The 17142-nt window shown below is 41.8% G+C and overlaps 1 protein-coding gene across 1 annotated transcript in view; it reads right to left on the reverse strand.

Moving 5' to 3' along the window:
* LOC120023072 (rho guanine nucleotide exchange factor 10-like) overlaps positions 1-17142 on the reverse strand; it is a 105214-nt gene that overhangs the window by 5351 nt on the left and 82721 nt on the right. The window contains exons 25-26 of the mRNA XM_038967027.1: positions 15078-15220; positions 12629-12803 (exon numbers count right to left, since the gene is read on the reverse strand). Coding sequence (XP_038822955.1) covers positions 12629-12803; positions 15078-15220 — 318 coding nt within the window. The remainder of the gene's footprint in view (positions 1-12628; positions 12804-15077; positions 15221-17142) is intronic.

Raw genomic sequence — 17142 nt, forward strand, 5'->3', positions numbered from 1 at the left:
CTTTTCACTATTCGATTATAGTCCGCTTTGAGTCACACAAACAAAACAAAAAAGTATAAGAGAATGAGTGAACCGTAATGTGGTAATTAAACAAGCAACTGTGGTTCTATTCAGAAAGCCTGGAGCATGCTGGGACAGAAAGGACTACGTGTGTCCTGTCCTCCCCCCTCAGTCACAAATCAATTCAGTATGAAATGTCACTTTGTACTGTAAACACAGTAATTGTTAAGCTAAATGCACCTTTCAGAGGACGGTGATAAATTGTGTCTTCTGACGAACACTGTTTAGTGACTTATTATGTGGAACTTGGCACTCATTTACATATTAACTTTACCATGGGAACAAGCAGCACTACAAAGAGTGAACAGACAAATGTGCAAATGCATTTCGACAAAACAATCAATACAGACAGGTATGACTCTGTTTGAGAGAGCCTGTTAAGGCTCCAGTTGTGAGTGGCACTACCCATTATACATTGCAGCTCGAGTCACCTCCCTCCCATAACAACCCCCCCCCCCCCAGGGACTTGGCCAAATCATCTGCTGATCCATCTGCCCGACCCTCAGAGTTCACCCCTCTGAAGAACATCAGTCCTGAGTCTACAGTACCAGCCGGTCAGCCGGTCAGTCACTAAACTACCCACCCAGCACAGAGCAGCAAAACCCATCGCTGCACATGTGCTTACAATGAGGGTCCACGGTTACCAGAAACACACACACAGGGGTGCATTTCTTGACTTCCTCCTTTCATAATATTTGAAGTTCCCCACCCATAGCCCAAACCAAAATAAACCGGGACCAGCATCAACACAGCCCAGGCCTGTTCCTGATCCCACACCAGACATCTACTTTGATCTGCACTTATCCCCCACAACTAGCACGCTGGATTACAGTAGGGGGTGCAGATAGAAAACATTAGGCCTACAGTCCACCATGATATTCCACTAGCAAGGCAGGGGGTGCAGATAGAAAACATTAGGCCTATAGTACAGTCGTGGCCAAAAGTTGAGAATGACACAAATATTAATTTCCACAAAGTTTGCTGCTTCAGTGTCTTCAGATATTTTGGTCAGAAGTTACTATGGAATACTGAAGTATAATTACAAGCATTTCATAAGTGTCAAAGGCTTTTATTGACATTAAGTTGATGCAAAGAGTCAATATTTGCAGTGTTGACCCTTCTTTTTCAAGACCTCTGCAATCCGCCCTGGCATGCTGTCAATTAACTTCTGGGCCACATCCTGACTGATGGCAGCACATTCTTGCATAATCAATGCTTGGAGTTTGTCAGAATTTGTTTGTCCACCCGCCTCTTGAGGATTGACCACAAGTTCTCAATGGGATTAAGGTCTGGGGAGTTTCCTGGCCATGAACCCAAAATATTGATGTTTTGTTCCCCCGAGCCACATAGTTATCACTTTTGCCTTATGGCAAGGTGCTCCATCATGGTGGAAAAGGCATTGTTCGTCACCGAACTGTTCCTGGATGGTTGGGAGAAGTTGCTCTCGGAGGATGTGTTGGTACCATTCTTTATTCGTGGCTGTGTTCTTAGGGAAAATTGTGAGTGAGCCCACTCCCTTGGCTGAGAAGCAACCCCACACATGAATGGTCTCAGCATGCTTTACTGTTGGCATGACACAGGACTGATGGTAGCGCTCACCTTGTCTTCTCCGGACAAGCTTTTTTCCAGATGCCCCAAACAATCGGAAAGGGGATTCAGAGAAAATTACTTTTCCCCAGTCCTCAGCAGTCCAATCCCTGTACCTTTTGCAGAATATCAGTCTGTCCCTGATGTTTTTTCCTGGAGAGAAGTGGCTTCTTTGCTGCCCTTCTTGACACCAGGCCATCCTGCAAAAGTCTTCGCCTCACTGTGCGTGCAGATGGACTCACCCCTGCCTGCTGCCATTCCTGAGCAAGCTCTGTACTGGCGGTGCCCTGATCCCACAGCTGACTCAACTTTAGGAGACGGTCCTGGCGCTTGGGCACCCTGAAGCCTTCTTCACAACAATTGAACCGCTCTCCTTGAAGTTCTTGATGATCCGATAAATGGTTGATTTAGGTGCAATCTTACTGGCAGCAATATCCTTGCCTGTGAAGCCCTTTTAGTGCAAAGTAATGATGACGGCATGTGTTTCCTTGCAGGTAACCATGGTTGACAGAGGAAGAACAATGATTCCAAGCACCACCCTCCTTTTGAAGCTTCCAGTCTGTTAATCGAACTCAATCAGCATGACAGAGTGATCTCCAGCCTTGTCCTCGTCAACACTCACACCTGTGTTAACCTTTTCTCAATAGGGGGGCGCTATTTCGACTTTGTAAAAATTCGTTCCCAAATTAAACTGCCTCGTACTCAATTCTTGCTCGTACAATATGCATATTATTATTACTATTGGATAGAAAACACTCTCTAGTTTCTAAAACCGTTCGAATTATATCTGAGTAAAACAGAACTCATTTTGCAGCAAACTTCCTGTCAGGAACTGAAAAATCTCAAAATCGGGGGCTCTGTTCCAGGGTCAGTTTATTAATTTGCATGTAATCTATGGGTCGACATGCACTGCATACGCCTTCCCCTAGATGTCAGTAAACAGTGAGAATTGGAATGGGGTCTGGGTAGTTCTGAGGCCGTATAAAAGCTCTTGGAACCGGGTGTGCAGTCTTTTCAACGTTCGCCATGACGCATGACAGACCTCAGGATTGCATTCTGAAAAGCTCTCGTTATAGGCTTTAGATATATCCGGCTCTGATTTTATTCGATATAGGTATTAAAAACATCATAATGTAGTTATTTTAAACCGAGTTATATCAGTTTATATCAGTATATTGCGATTTTCGGTATTTCATTTGTGCTGCGTTATAGTGAGTTGGACACGTCTTCGTCACATGGCTAATGTTTGCTGCTAATTCCAAAGTTGAAGACGACAATCTACAACCGAGCAACGATTCTTCTGGACAAAGGACAACTTGCACAAGATTCTGATAGAAGCTCATCAAATAGTAAGAACTATTTATGATGTTAATTCGTTGTTCTGTTGAAAAATGTAAAACTACTATTCCGCCATTTATTTCGGTGCGGTCTCGCTTTAACGCACGCTGTATGTCGTAGTAACGTTAATTTAAAAAATCTAACACAGCGGTTGCATTAAGAACTAATGTATCTTTCATTTGCTGTCCAACCTGTATTTTTTAGTCAAGTTTATGATTAGTTATTGATTAGATTAGGTGCCTCTCCCAAGATTTCTCCCGACATTTTGTTTGTAGCTTGGCTACTATTCTCATTGTATAACCACGATTTGTGCCGCTAAATATGCACATTTTCGAACAAACAATATATGTATTGTGTAATATGATGTTATAGGACTGTCATCTGATGAAGTTTTGAGAAGGTTAGTGAAAAATGTAATATCTTTTGCTGGTTTATTCGCTATCGCTAACGTGCATGAATCAATGCTGCTGTGTGGTTGGCTATTGTAGTAAGCTAATATAATGCTAAATTGTGTTTTCGCTGTAAAACACTTAAAAAATCTGAAATATTGGCTGGATTCACAAGATCTTTGTCTTTCATTTGCTGTACGCTGTGTATTTTTCATAAATGTTTTATGATGAGTATTTAGGTAATTCACGTTGGTCTCTGTAGTTATTCTAGCTGCTTTGGTGAGAGTTGTGATGGTGGCTGCAATGTAAAACTATGATTTATACCTGAAATATGCACATTTTTCGAACAAAACATATGCTATACAATAAATATGTTATCAGACTGTCATCTGATGAAGTTGTTTCTTGGTTAGTTTGGTTGGTTCTTGGTTAGTTAGGTTGGCTTTGTGCATGCTACCTGTGCTGTGAAAAATGTCTGTCCTTTTTTGTATTTGGTGGTGAGCTAACACTAATACTAATATGTGGTGTTTTCGCTGTAAAACATTTTAAAAATCGGACATGTTGACTGGATTCACAAGATGTGTATCTTTCATTTGCTGTATTGGACTTGTTAATGTGTGAAAGTTAAATATTTCGCGCTCTGCCTTTTCAGTGGAATGTGGGAGGAGTTCCGCTAGCGGAACCCCGGTGCCAGACAGGTTAAGGAGACGTGCATCTAAAATTCCATGCATAACAGTTGTATCTTTTAGCAATGTTTATTATGAGTATTCCTGTAAATTGATGTGGCTCTCTGCAAAATCAAAGGATGTTTTGGAACTTCTGAACGTAAGGCGCCAATGTAAACTCAGATTTTTGGATATAAATATGAACTTTACCGAACAAAACATACATGTATTGTGTAACATGAAGTCCTATGAGTGTCATCTGATGAAGATCATCAAAGGTTAGTGATTCATTTTATCTATATTTCTGCTTTTTGTGAATCCTCTCTTTGGCTGGAAAAATGGCTGTGTTATTCTGTGAATAGGCACTCACCTAACATAATCGTTTGGTTTGCTTTCGTCGTAAAGCCTTTTTGAAATCGGACACTGGCTGGATTTACAACAAGTGTATCTTTAAAATGGTGTAAAATACATGTATGTTTGAGGAATTTTAATTATGGGATTTCTGTTGTTTTGAATTTGGCGCCCTGCAGTTCCACTGGCTGTTGAAGAGGTGGGACGCTACTGTCTCACGTACCCTAGAGAGGTTAACGAGAGAATCACTGACACGATGTCAGCTGGTCCTTTTGTGGCAGGGCTGAAATGAAGTGGAAATGTTTTTGGGGGATTCAGTTCATTTGCATGGCAAAGAGGGACTTTGCAATTAATTGCAATTCATCTGATCACTCTTCATAACATTCTGGAGTATATGCAAATTGCCATCATACAAACTGAGGCAGCAGACTGAGAAAATTAATATTTGTGTCATTCTCAAAACTTTTGGCCACGACGGTACACTATACTAGCAGGGGGATAGGGGGTAAGGCTGTGGCGGTCATGACATTTTGTCAGCCGGTGATTGTCAAGCAAATAACTGTCAGCCTCCTGGTAATTGACCGTTATTTTACATAAACACATTTGCATCTCCTGGCTTCCACACATAGCCCCCAAGCCAGTGATGTTGACCTTTGGAACATCTTTTAAAAAGTCAAATAAATCCATGTAATATAGCCTACACCATCACAATAAATCCATTATATATTTTAGACCGGTCTAAAGAAACATGATATGAAGAAAATGTTGTCTATTTCAGAAGAACAGAATAGCATGCTCTGAGTTGTCCTTATGTTAGGCCTTGATCTGGCAATGCCATGTGGGCTACACTAGTTCATTTAGCAGACAAGATTTGCATTATTGTATATTATTTTATAGTATGAAGAACACAATTGGACATAGCTGAATAAAATAGAAAGGATATTTTCTACAAACGATTTCTGGAGGGAGTGCGCACATGCAGCTTTTCTGTGTTGAGCGGTTAACCAGGAAACAGGCACTCCTATATGCTTCATTTAGAGTTATTTATACAACTTTAGTTGTTCTACAAAACGCTGGGCTATATGTTTGAGTTTTAATACACTGAGGCTAAATGATGAAACTAATGATGATTTGAAAAAAGTTGCATGAAAGGCATGAGCTCTGCTTTGTTCCTTGCGCAGGCTGTACACACTTCATCAGTCTCCCATTCAGAATTGGACAAGCACTTGATAATGCCTTGAATTTCCCGGCGGCATCCCCCTAGTGTGGCTGTAATGCCCCCTAAAAACATCCATGCCTTTTGCGGCCAGTGGCCATTGTGTCCTTGGGCTGAGTATATTCATTATAATTCACATCTCCCCGCTGCGTGTTCCGAAGCGCCTCTAACTCACATGGCTCTCTCAAGATATCTCAATTCTTATTAGCCAATGCCCGTCATGTGATCGGGTTCTTCTCACAGGCATCCATCTCAGCTAAGAAGTAGGCTACAAATGAAGACAGACATCAGGGACGCAACTGTGCGCATCCTTCATATTATAACTGTCCACATTTACTTTTCGTCAGCCAACAAGATGAGTAGGCCTAACGAACAGCAAAAGCACTAGCTTATAATTATGTCAATCTACTATACCCCATAGTACATAAGTTGACCTATTCTATTGGTTAACTTGTCCTGTGCGATAAATAATTATTCCAAACATAGTCTGGGACAATTGTCGGATGCGATAGATCTCAAATGAACTGGACCACTCGCATCAAAGAACCATTTAAAAGTAATGAGGCTGATGCAGCAGATCAGAACTTTTAGCTTAAAACGTTGATAAATGAATAGGCTATTTCTTCACATTATAAGCACAGCAATGCGCACATGGCAGTACGTTCCAAAATACAATCAATTAGCGGGAAAACACCTCAAAAGTTACCACAAATGCTATTATGCATTTAATGCTTTATTATAAAAGGTGCATTTTTAAAATGGTGAAAATTATCTTCCCCAAACTTGAAACTCATGCGCCGCCTTGTATGCCAGTTAGGCTCTACATTAGTTGTAAAGCGTATTAATGTGCTTAATTTTGAGAGGTTATTTGGCCACTTTAGTTGTGATACAAACCTCATCAAAACATATAGGCCTATGGGGAACGCAACTAATATTGTCTTTACATATACTAAATAATATGTGGGAAATTAGTTTTGATTTAGAATTGACCGTTATCTCGGAACAGGGGCAGGGGAAAAATACATGTCATTTAATGCACTTAAATAGCGAGTGGAGGACACTTTTCCCCGTGGTTTATTTTCATGCCAGCCAGGTAGGCTGTTGTAAAGCAAAGCAATGTGCATAATATTAAGAAAGTTGATGAATAAATATAGTAGACCTAGCCTATAGAAAGCTGACGGGATCCTCCTATTTTTAAAAGGCCATCAAAACTCTAGTTTCTCACGCAATTACATAGCCAGTAGAAATGTTGAGCAACATGAGTTCATGGGCTCTCATGACGTGTTGGATTTGATTGGAGTACATTTGCATTGATGGCAAAGTGGTTAGAGAGACAACAAGAGTGCTGAGGCAGTTAGCAAGTTCGGTAGGCTACTGATGACCATCAGCATCAGAGCTTGGAAAAGCCTAATTACTTGTGACTTCCGGTGTGGCGGTAATATGGTCACCATAACAGCCCTAGTAGGGGGTGGGTTAGATTTTAAACACTGATCCCATCTCATTAGAGAGATGGTTCATATCAGGCCAAAATCTGGGACCAGAGACAGAGGCTACAACCCTACAATCTCTTCCTGTGTCCAGGCTGTGTCCAGGCCGCTGGGTGACCATGCTGAGAGGTGAAAGACCGTCCCAGAGCTAGTGCGGTAATGAAGAGTCTGGAGGTGTTGTTTCCTGTCCTCCACATGTTTGTCCCCATTAGTGTCCGCATGGCTGTGTATTTAGGTCAGGCCGAACAAAGCCAGTGATACAGAACCTCCTCTCCTGCACTCACGACAGACTTGTCTTCTAGGGTAACAAATACACATTGAAGAAACAAACCATATATCGAGCGTGGTTTCTGGGAGATTTTCCCAAATCGAAATTGACCAAACCAAACACTGTTAAGGAAGGGCAGAGGAGGTATTGTAAAAGAATCACCAAAGCATGGGCATTTGAGCAATCATTGTGAAATTCAAATGAAAACAGCTATAACCTAATTACACTCAGAGACCACAGTTCTCTGAAATACCGGTTCTGTGGAATTCCTCAGTGCAATCAAAGGATTTACGAGGGATCGTTCCAACATGAACGAGCATGAGAAGGACAACCTCACCTGGAGCACGGAGGACATTTAACACTCCAATCTATGCCAGCAACCGTGAAATCCCTCCAGATATTTGGTGACATCACCCTCCCAACTAAAAACCCCTGTCTGAACCTGTGTTTCCTAAAACAAGCCAAACTAAAGGAGGTCTGCAACTTCTCTAAACTGCTGAGAAAACTAGTTCACATAACACACATCGTCTTACCGCTCTCTGCTAGACTTCTGAAACCCTGTAAATACACAAATAGTGTGTAATTAGTCTGTCTTGGTTCCTGTTGTTTGTTCACACAGTGTGTACGGGTGCATCCGGAGTTCCATCTTTAGTCTGAAATAAAACCCTCCAGTTCTACATCAACAAGCATCCATCACCCTTCACTCTCAACAGGTATTGATCGTTCGGGCCCCTACCACACCCACCATGGCCCAGTGAAGTTCCAAAAGGCTTGAATGACACTACGGTTCGAGTTAGCAGGCTCTGCAGATCCAATACGTTCTCAAGCCTAGTCAATCAATCTAGGAGCAGCTGCCAACAACTGAAGAATAAGTACCTGGGTGGAACATTGTGGAAAAGCCCGGACCAGGAGCCAAATCCAGGCTTGTAGGGGCATACAATACAACTCCCTCCACGGAGAGAAATCTGAACTTGCCCTGACAAATCACATTCAGATGTTTAGCCAGTGCAGGCCACCAGTTCAAACCAAGAAGAGAACTGGCAAAGCGGTACAGTGGGGGTTGGTTCAGTTGGCTGTTCCACTTTAAGGGTGGAAAACAGAGTCCCATGACAGAGAGATACTGTAGATAGGGCATTAACACAGTGCTGTTATCGGAGGAAGTCAGCTCTTTGGTGATACACACAGACCGTAAGAGACCCTGCTTGGCCTAGAGGAAGAAGTCTTTCAAGTCGCTGGTCTGAGGTCTGAGGTCCTTCGGAGAAACTCTGTGGTTGATGTCTCTTATTAGTTAATGGTACCAAGGAGTCTTAAATTATTCCAGACTGGCTTTATCATTCACATCTGTGTTGAAAACCCTTGCTCAACCTCAAGATTGGTGTTGGGCTGAGTTTCCCAGAAGGGTAGGTGTAGGGTAGGGTTAGTTACTGACTGGATATTGAAAGCATGCTGTACTGAATGAAAGTGTACTCTTGCTTTCCCACAAACCACCACAAAGCGATCCCTAAGAGACCCTTAGGTTTATGCAAGCCTTGATTCGATTGCATAATCAAATACTGGAGCACTATATGCAAGTAAACCATGCACGATGGGACATATGCCAAGATTTAACACAAGGTTTGCTGTGCAACTTGAAGCCATGATATTGTCCCTTACTCTAATGCAATATATTACATGAAACTGCTTAAATTGGTTATCAAATATTATCTAACTCCCATATGGTGTACTTCTTTGTGTCTAATCTCTCTTTGAAAGTAAATATTTTATAGGGTACACAAAACCTTATGGTAATAATGGATGAGGCCAGTAAAATACTCAACTATGTACACACAGTCTAGGGCTTATAAACAATGGGCAGAACTCAGCTAACGATAGCACTGTTTATTATGCTTTTAAAAGAAGACCAATATGTTACTCTAGGTTAGTCATTACTGGTGACACACACACACAAACCGACTGATCCAGAGCCACAGCAGCTGTCACTATATAAAACACTCCACAGCAGAGTCAAGTTTAAAATAATGAATTCAAACTTGAGCTCAAAAACAGTCGACTGGACGGCATCTTCAAAATACTTTACAACTTCAGAGGTGAGGAACTGTGGACAATAAACACTTCATGACAACATCACAAAAGGAACCTCTCAAAACGCAGAGCAACCCTTATAGTACGGCTGACGTTACTACAGTACAGCTGATGACAGACGACTAGCAGCTGAAACTGACAATATACAGGATCAAGCCCCAAAAACTCAGATCAAACCAACCGAGCTGTTGTAGCAATATTAAAGAGCAGCCACAGATAGGAGAGAAAGATTATGACTAGTCCTCTAGACTGATGTAGGACACAGAGCTCTGACAACAGATTACTATTCACAACACAGCTGGCTTTGATGGAGATCCTCTCTGGTCTGCTGCTCGTCTTTCTGACTGCCATCTGGCCGTCGCTAAGATGTTTGAGGCGAGCTTCACTACTATAAAGGACAAATCAAACTTGTCATACTGAAACAACAAACAACGTATGATTTCGCCAAGTTACAGGACTCTGTAGCAATCAGTTTGTTACTATGGTAACAGCAATTGATGTAGCAACAGAGAACTAAATACACTATATATTCAGTGGAGGTTGAAATTATTGACACCCCTGATAAAGATGAGCAATAATGACTGTATAAAATAAATAATTAAAATACTGAGCTATATTAATGCTCCCAAAAAATTGTAAATTATATTATTTTATACAATTGATCAGGAGAGAGAGAGAGAGATTTTGTTTAAAAGTAATACTATTTTTTCTCAAAAAAGGTAGGGGTCAAAATGATTGACACCCCTAAAGATTCTAATAAAATAGTAAAAAGTTTAGTATTTGTTCCCATATTCCTAGCACACAAGGACTACATCAAGCTTGTGACTGTACAAACTTGTTGGATGCATTTGCAATTAATTTTGGTTGCATTTCAGATTATTTTGTGCCCTAAAGAAATAAATGGTAAATAATGTATTGTGTCATTTTGGAGTCACTTTTATTGTAAATAAGAATATAATATGTTCCTAAACACATCTACATTCATGTGGATGCTACCATGATTAAGGATAATCCTGAATAAATCATGAATAATGATGAGTGAGAAAAGTCGCAGAGGGTCAAACAAAGATCATATAATTTGACCCTGACCTTTGAGAAAAAGAGTATTACTTGTTAAACAAAACCTCTTTCTCTGAGCAATATTGTATTAGTATAAAACATACAATTTACACCCCAAAATCTAGCATAAAATCTAGCTTGTACTTGAAATGTCTTATTTTCTACAGTTATTATTGAAAGAAGAGGGTGCGGAACCAATGTAAATCGAGGTGCAACTAATGAAGGCCATTGTAGCCTGAACAGCTTTCTTTTAACTTAAATAAAACAACACATTGTTAATGGTGAGCGAGTGATACATGTTTTCCTTTGCAGTTATTATGGCTCATGCTTATCAAGGGTGTCAATCACTTTGGTCCCCACTGTACATACATCATAGTGCTTGAATGGGATTATGACACACAATGTAATATTAATTCCTACTGTACATAGAGTACATACTATTATTATAGTATGTTGACAACTCCTGTTGCGCCTCCCCCCCCCCCCCCAGAAGCTTGAGCTAAATCCGATTCTGGATCCAAAGGGTATTAACCAAACTCAGACCCAGCGCTGGGGAAATAACACAGATTACTGTGTACTGGGAACCTTTATCTAACCCAAAGGAGCTTTACACAGTCTGACTGGTCTGTACTCGCCATTCATGACTAAACAGTCTTGCAAAATGTTCCACGAACTGAGCTAACTTGATCTATGACTATCCTACTCCTCTCTGTGTGACCGGATACGAAGACATCTCTACCTACTGATAAGCATATAGTCTGGCCTACATCTGTAACAGCTTTAAATTAGTTGTAAACTTACAAACAACAAAGTTTAAAGGCCCACTGCAGTCAAAATTATGTTTTCCAGTGTTTTATATCATATTGTACAACAGTTGATGAAACTAACATTGTAAAAGTGTTATTTCCTGATAGTTGCTGGTTGAAAACACAATCTACACAGGACCTTCTAATCAGCAGGTTTGGAGTTTTGGCTTTCCATGGTGACATCACCATGCAGTAAATTGGTTAATAGACCAATAACTAAGAGAGTTCCAAAACACTCTGCCAATAACAGCTATTTTTCAATTTTCCCCTCCCCACCCACTCCCAGACAGTCCTTTTCTCAAGCAAGATTTTTGCAAGATTGGGGCTTGAAACTTGTATGCTACCCTCACCCACACCCCAAACAAAACCTAGTAGAGAATGGGATGATGTTGGGTTAAGGATGAATGGTAAATGTTTGATGGTTCAATAAAGGACCAGAATGAGAGGTTCTCAGGTTTTTCTCTACCCCAGGACTCTTTGAAGAGGACCGAAACAACCAACCTGTCACAACACAACCACAGAGGACACACCTGACTGTGATGTCATCTAATTACAGACAGGCACTGTGTGAGGCAGCCCTTTGAAACTGCGTTTATCATGACAAAGACCCGCATCATCGGATAAAAGCGGAGGGTATATTTGGGGAAAAACCCACCAAGTACACAACGACCTGACGACTGACTGTCAAAAGCGATCCACTTCTACTTTGAGAGGACTACTCTGCTCTGTTCTTGCTGAGAAATAAACGGTTAATTCCCAGGATCCAGTCATTGAGTGACTTGGTTTACAGGACACACAGAGAGAACAAAGACATGGGTGTTGGTGGTTTGTGCAATCATAGTTGATAAGACCACAGCATTACCCATAAATCACAGTACTGCAGGCTGAGGGTTGGCACAGCAATGTAACTGTATACTGACATCCTAAAGGTAAGGTTCACCTTTGAGTGTGTGGTTAAGCTGTGGAGAGTGGCTTTGCTATGTGGAAATTGTGTTCTATTGCACAGGAGGTTGGTGGCACCTTAATTGGGGAGGACAGGCTCATGGTAATGGCTGGAACGCAATGGAATTGAACTCAAACACATGGTTTCTATGTGTTTGATACCATTCCATTCACTCCATTCCAGCGATTATTATAAGCCGTCCTCCACTCAGCAGCCTCCTGTGTTCTACTGTATTAGAGAAAAATGAGTTTGCAGGACCTATACTATACTAGAGTGTCTTGTATCAGCAGCAAAGATGTTCATACCATGTGTTGAATACCATGCCAGAAAGTGCTGTAGTTGCATACAAGTGACAATTGTGACAACGATATAGTTACCAGCCAGTATGTTGTGTACAGGCGTAGCGACGTTGATGTCCTGTAGAGGCTCCAGGGTCTCCGTGTGGAACAGTCTGAGGGTGGACCCAGAGCTGAAGGCTATCCAGATACCCACTCCAGCCACCACCATGTGGGATACAACCATGCCTTCCTCCTGGTGGGCCTCCAACTGCCTCTGACAGGGGGAGAGAGGAAGACGGGAAGAAAGGATATTATACTGCACAGCCCAATGACTCATTGCTCAGTTCTTCAAATACGTTGTCTGTTTTTAGAGTAGTGGGAGAAAACCCTACTAACTTAGCCACCAATCAGGAAGAATCATGTCTCTTCAACAATCTCACACAGGAAATGCCTTTTACATGGTTGTATTTAGCATGCCAGTATATTTACACATCACTGAGTCACTGAGGAGTAGTCTTAAGGTACAATACAGCTGTCCAAGTGATTTCAGAGGGTGGAGACAGACAGATCATCTGCACTGTACTGTCTAAGCTGTGACAACACACCGACACACTGACAGTAAGCCTGCTAAGAGGCTGAGCCTTGTCCACATCCTAGTAATGGTAGAGTTTACACAGTGGAGATAAAATTACTGTTACTGACTGTTATGGCTAGGGATTATTTTGAGGAACCATACAAAATGGACTACGTTACTCCAGCTGACATAATAGTAAACATTAGAGAGGTGGTAGTTGTGTTTTGACTTGCACGACTGTTGTAGGTAGTGCTGAGCACAATAGCAACATCAGCTTTACTCAAAATATGAGCTATGAGGAAAGTCCTGTCTGCTTCTCATAGATCCACAATTTGATATAAACTTGCCTTGATTTTATTTCCCTAATTACAAAGCCAAATATGACTGAGGGCATTTCAGCTTACCCAATATGGACTACTCTGTGCCTCAGTTCTACTGCTATCAGTCAGAAAGAATATCAATTGTGGATTTAGTTGTTTTTAAGTAATTTCCCTGCAATTTTCTCAGCCTAGTACCTGGGAGGCACTACTGTACAGCCATCAGCTGAGTGGCATGGAATCTCCCTCATCCCTGTTAACGAAGGGAAACTCTACTTGGCCAAGGACAGTCTCACAGGCCTCACAGCAGGGTTCCAGTATTAACAACGAGATCAGGTATTGTGTCACTGAACCTACATACATTTGAACCTCCCAGATGACCCCTCTATCCTCCTCTCCCTTTCCCCTCCTTTTGTCTCTCCGTCCACATTTCTCAGTCTCTCTCCTTCCTCTTCACCTCAGTCTCTCCCACTCGTTCCTTTTTGCCTGCAGCTCTTTCTCCCCATTTCTCTACCTCCATCACCCTTTCCCCATGTAGGTGCCAGGGTGTAAGCCTTCGGGGAGAAAGGCAGGTGGTCCTGTAATGAGCCGAATTACACTAACTGGATTATGAGTCACTGTGTGTCAGAGGGGAGGAGGGATGTTATTCCAGGACGGACAGCAGGTGCTTGTGACCCGGACTGCGACTCCAGGACGGACAGAGAACAACAAACGCTCCGGGTCTGGAGAGAGTGAGCGAGAGACCCCTCCCAGGTTCCTCTATACCTCTCTAATGCAATTAAGCCAGAGCAAAGCGCAGGTGATATCACAGAGATTGGGACAGAATTAGTAACCTAGAAATACATAACTAGACGTGACATGCCCTCCGGCCACGTTCTATATTCTAATGTCTAAGGCTCTAATCCAACCACACCTCATTTGGTGGTTTCACAGTTAATAGCAGAGAGCAACATATCCACATCAACAGTAGATAGCACTGTATCTTTAAGAGTAAAGCTACCAGAACCAGCGATGCCCTAGAGAGACTGAGCAGAGCAGATGCATGGTGTGGGATGGTAGAATATCAGAACAGAAATGTGAAGCATGCCCAGAAAATGTGATGAATGCACCAACACCCACATCTATGCAACCGCAGCAGGAAACTCCAATGAGCTGTGGACAAAATCATTTCCATTTCAGTTAAACGAACTGATCAAGAGGTCAATCAGAGTTTATCACAATTTTCATCTTCAAATCCTTCATATTTGTACAACGCCATAAGACCTCTTAATATATTTTTTATAGAGGCCCTGGAATATAATATTTGAATAGTAGATTGGAGCTGCAAGTTGGACCACCCCACTTTGTAGCAGTTGAACTGTAATAAAAGGTGTCCTCTACACCACCACGAGCGTGTCCTACATTCCTTTTTCATTAACCTGGGAAGCAGCTAGGATATTGAATTTGTGCTCTCTCTCTCTCTCTCACACATGAGCCTCAGTATCCTGAACTACACAGAGACACAGGAGACTTGGTCAGGTACAGATGAGAGTTATGAGAAAGGAAAGGGTGAGATTAGGAGATATTCGAGATAGGAAAGACAAGTACCTGACATAAGGTTATGAGACAGAGAGAGAGGCAGGGATCCATACAGGAAGTGAGATAGAGGTGTAGTTACCTCCACAGTGTGCGTGGTAGTGCTAATGATGAAGACTTGTCCTCCAGAGGAAGCCCATACGTGGCCCTCCACAGCTAGCATGGCCTTCACTGGCAGAACCCCAAACTTCAGCACCTTAGGAGAGTCTGGATTCCACAAGCCATCTGAAACACAAGCATACACATCACTTACAATACAGTGGCAAATCACTACAAATCTGGAAGAACCAACAACTAGTGGAGCAAATATCACTAAGCAAGAATATTAATTAATTTGTTAGATATGGTTAATCAGATTATGCATACATTAGTGACAGAGAACCCCACTTAACGTCATCTGCATTTATGATCTGCATAATAACACTGGAGAGGCCATTGATGGTTTCACAGGATTCACAATGAATATAGATGTACTGAGAGGCATTAGTCATTTGTAGAGCCAACCCACACACTTCCTACATACTGCTGTCTGCCTACTGCTATACAGAGCCCAGGACTCCACTGTGAACACCCAACACTGGTTACATTACAAATATAGCTAACATTTCTCTGCAGGATTCATCTTTCTCCCTCAGTTTATAAGCCAACTGCAACGGCTCAAGAACACATAGTGTAGGCAGGAGTTGTAGGATTACATCCTTAAGAAAATTCAAGAAGCTTCAAAGTAGTGTAAAATAAGAAGTTAAATTCCTCCAGACACCTAACTAAAGGAAATATCAGAAGCCTTACCAATTGTGTTTGTTTAAAGGGAACTCACACAGTCAGCTATTGAAAGGTACCATACAGGGAGGAATGGGGGGACTGAGGTATAGTAATTACTAAGGAAGTAAGGGGCTCGGGTGGATTAAAAACACTGCTTTGTGTTTATTGTTATAATAACTACAGGGTGTGTGTGTGTGTGTGTGTGTGTGTGTGTGTGTGTGTGTGTGTGTGTGTGTGGCGCGATAAAGGACAGAGGGATTCAGAGTGAAATTTCAACAAGCTGAAGTGTGCAGGACTAAAACTGTGCATGTGTTTAAACATCATTCTCCATCCCAGCCAGTCTTATGTAACCTGCCTCTCTGTTACAGCGCGTCTACAGACCCAGTTCTTTCCCTTCTACACACTAACATTCTATCATGTCAATGTTCCTTAGGAACAGCCAATCAGACCGCAGAGAGTGTGATGTTACAATACTAGATATAAATCTCATACTGAAAGATAAAAAGGACAACAAAGAGATCAAGACATAAAACCTGGCACTGATGAGGACACTCCCATTCAGGAATTGTACAAGGAAATATCAGGCTACTTCAACACATTACATAATATAGCTTGAGATGTTTCATTCCATGTCCTTATTCCCTGACTGGCTGGCAATGGCATGCGGTCTCTGCTGAGCCATTCACACACACATAACCAAAGAAGAACTAGAGTGGCAGAATGGGGCTGGCTGGGGGTTCAGACAGGGCCGTGCCTACGGCATTGTGACATGATCACGCACAATCACTCAGCCACAGGCAGGCAGGGCATAGCCACAGCACAGCTAAACACATGGAATTCAAACTGTGGTGCTCTGGCGATACAGATAGATTTTTTTTTTGGTCCATTAAAATAACATCAAATTGATCAGAAATACAGCGTAGACATTGTTAATGTTGTAAATGACTATTGTAGCTGGAAACAGAAGATTTTAGGGAAGATCTACATAGGCATACAGAGGCCCATTTTCAGCAACCATCACTCCTGTGTTCCAATGGCATGTTGTGCTAGCTAATCCAAGTTTATCATTTTAAAAGGATAATTGATCATTAGAAAACCCTTCTGCAATTGTGTTACCACAGCTTAAAACTGTTGTCCTGATTAAAGAAGCAATAAAACTGCCCTTCTTTAGACTAGTTGAGTATCTGGAGCATCAGCATTTGTGGGTTCGATTACAGGCTCAAAATGGCCAGAAACAAAGACCTTTCTTCTGAAACTCGTCAGTCTATTGTTCTGAGAAATGAAGGCTATTCCATGTGAGAAATTGCCAAGAAACTGAAGATCTCGTGCAACGTTACGTACTACTCCCTTCACAGAACAACGCAAACTGGCGCTAACCAGAATAG

This window comes from Salvelinus namaycush, chromosome 28 (genome assembly GCF_016432855.1).
Source record: "Salvelinus namaycush isolate Seneca chromosome 28, SaNama_1.0, whole genome shotgun sequence".
In the NCBI taxonomy this organism is placed as follows: Eukaryota; Metazoa; Chordata; class Actinopteri; order Salmoniformes; family Salmonidae; genus Salvelinus; species Salvelinus namaycush.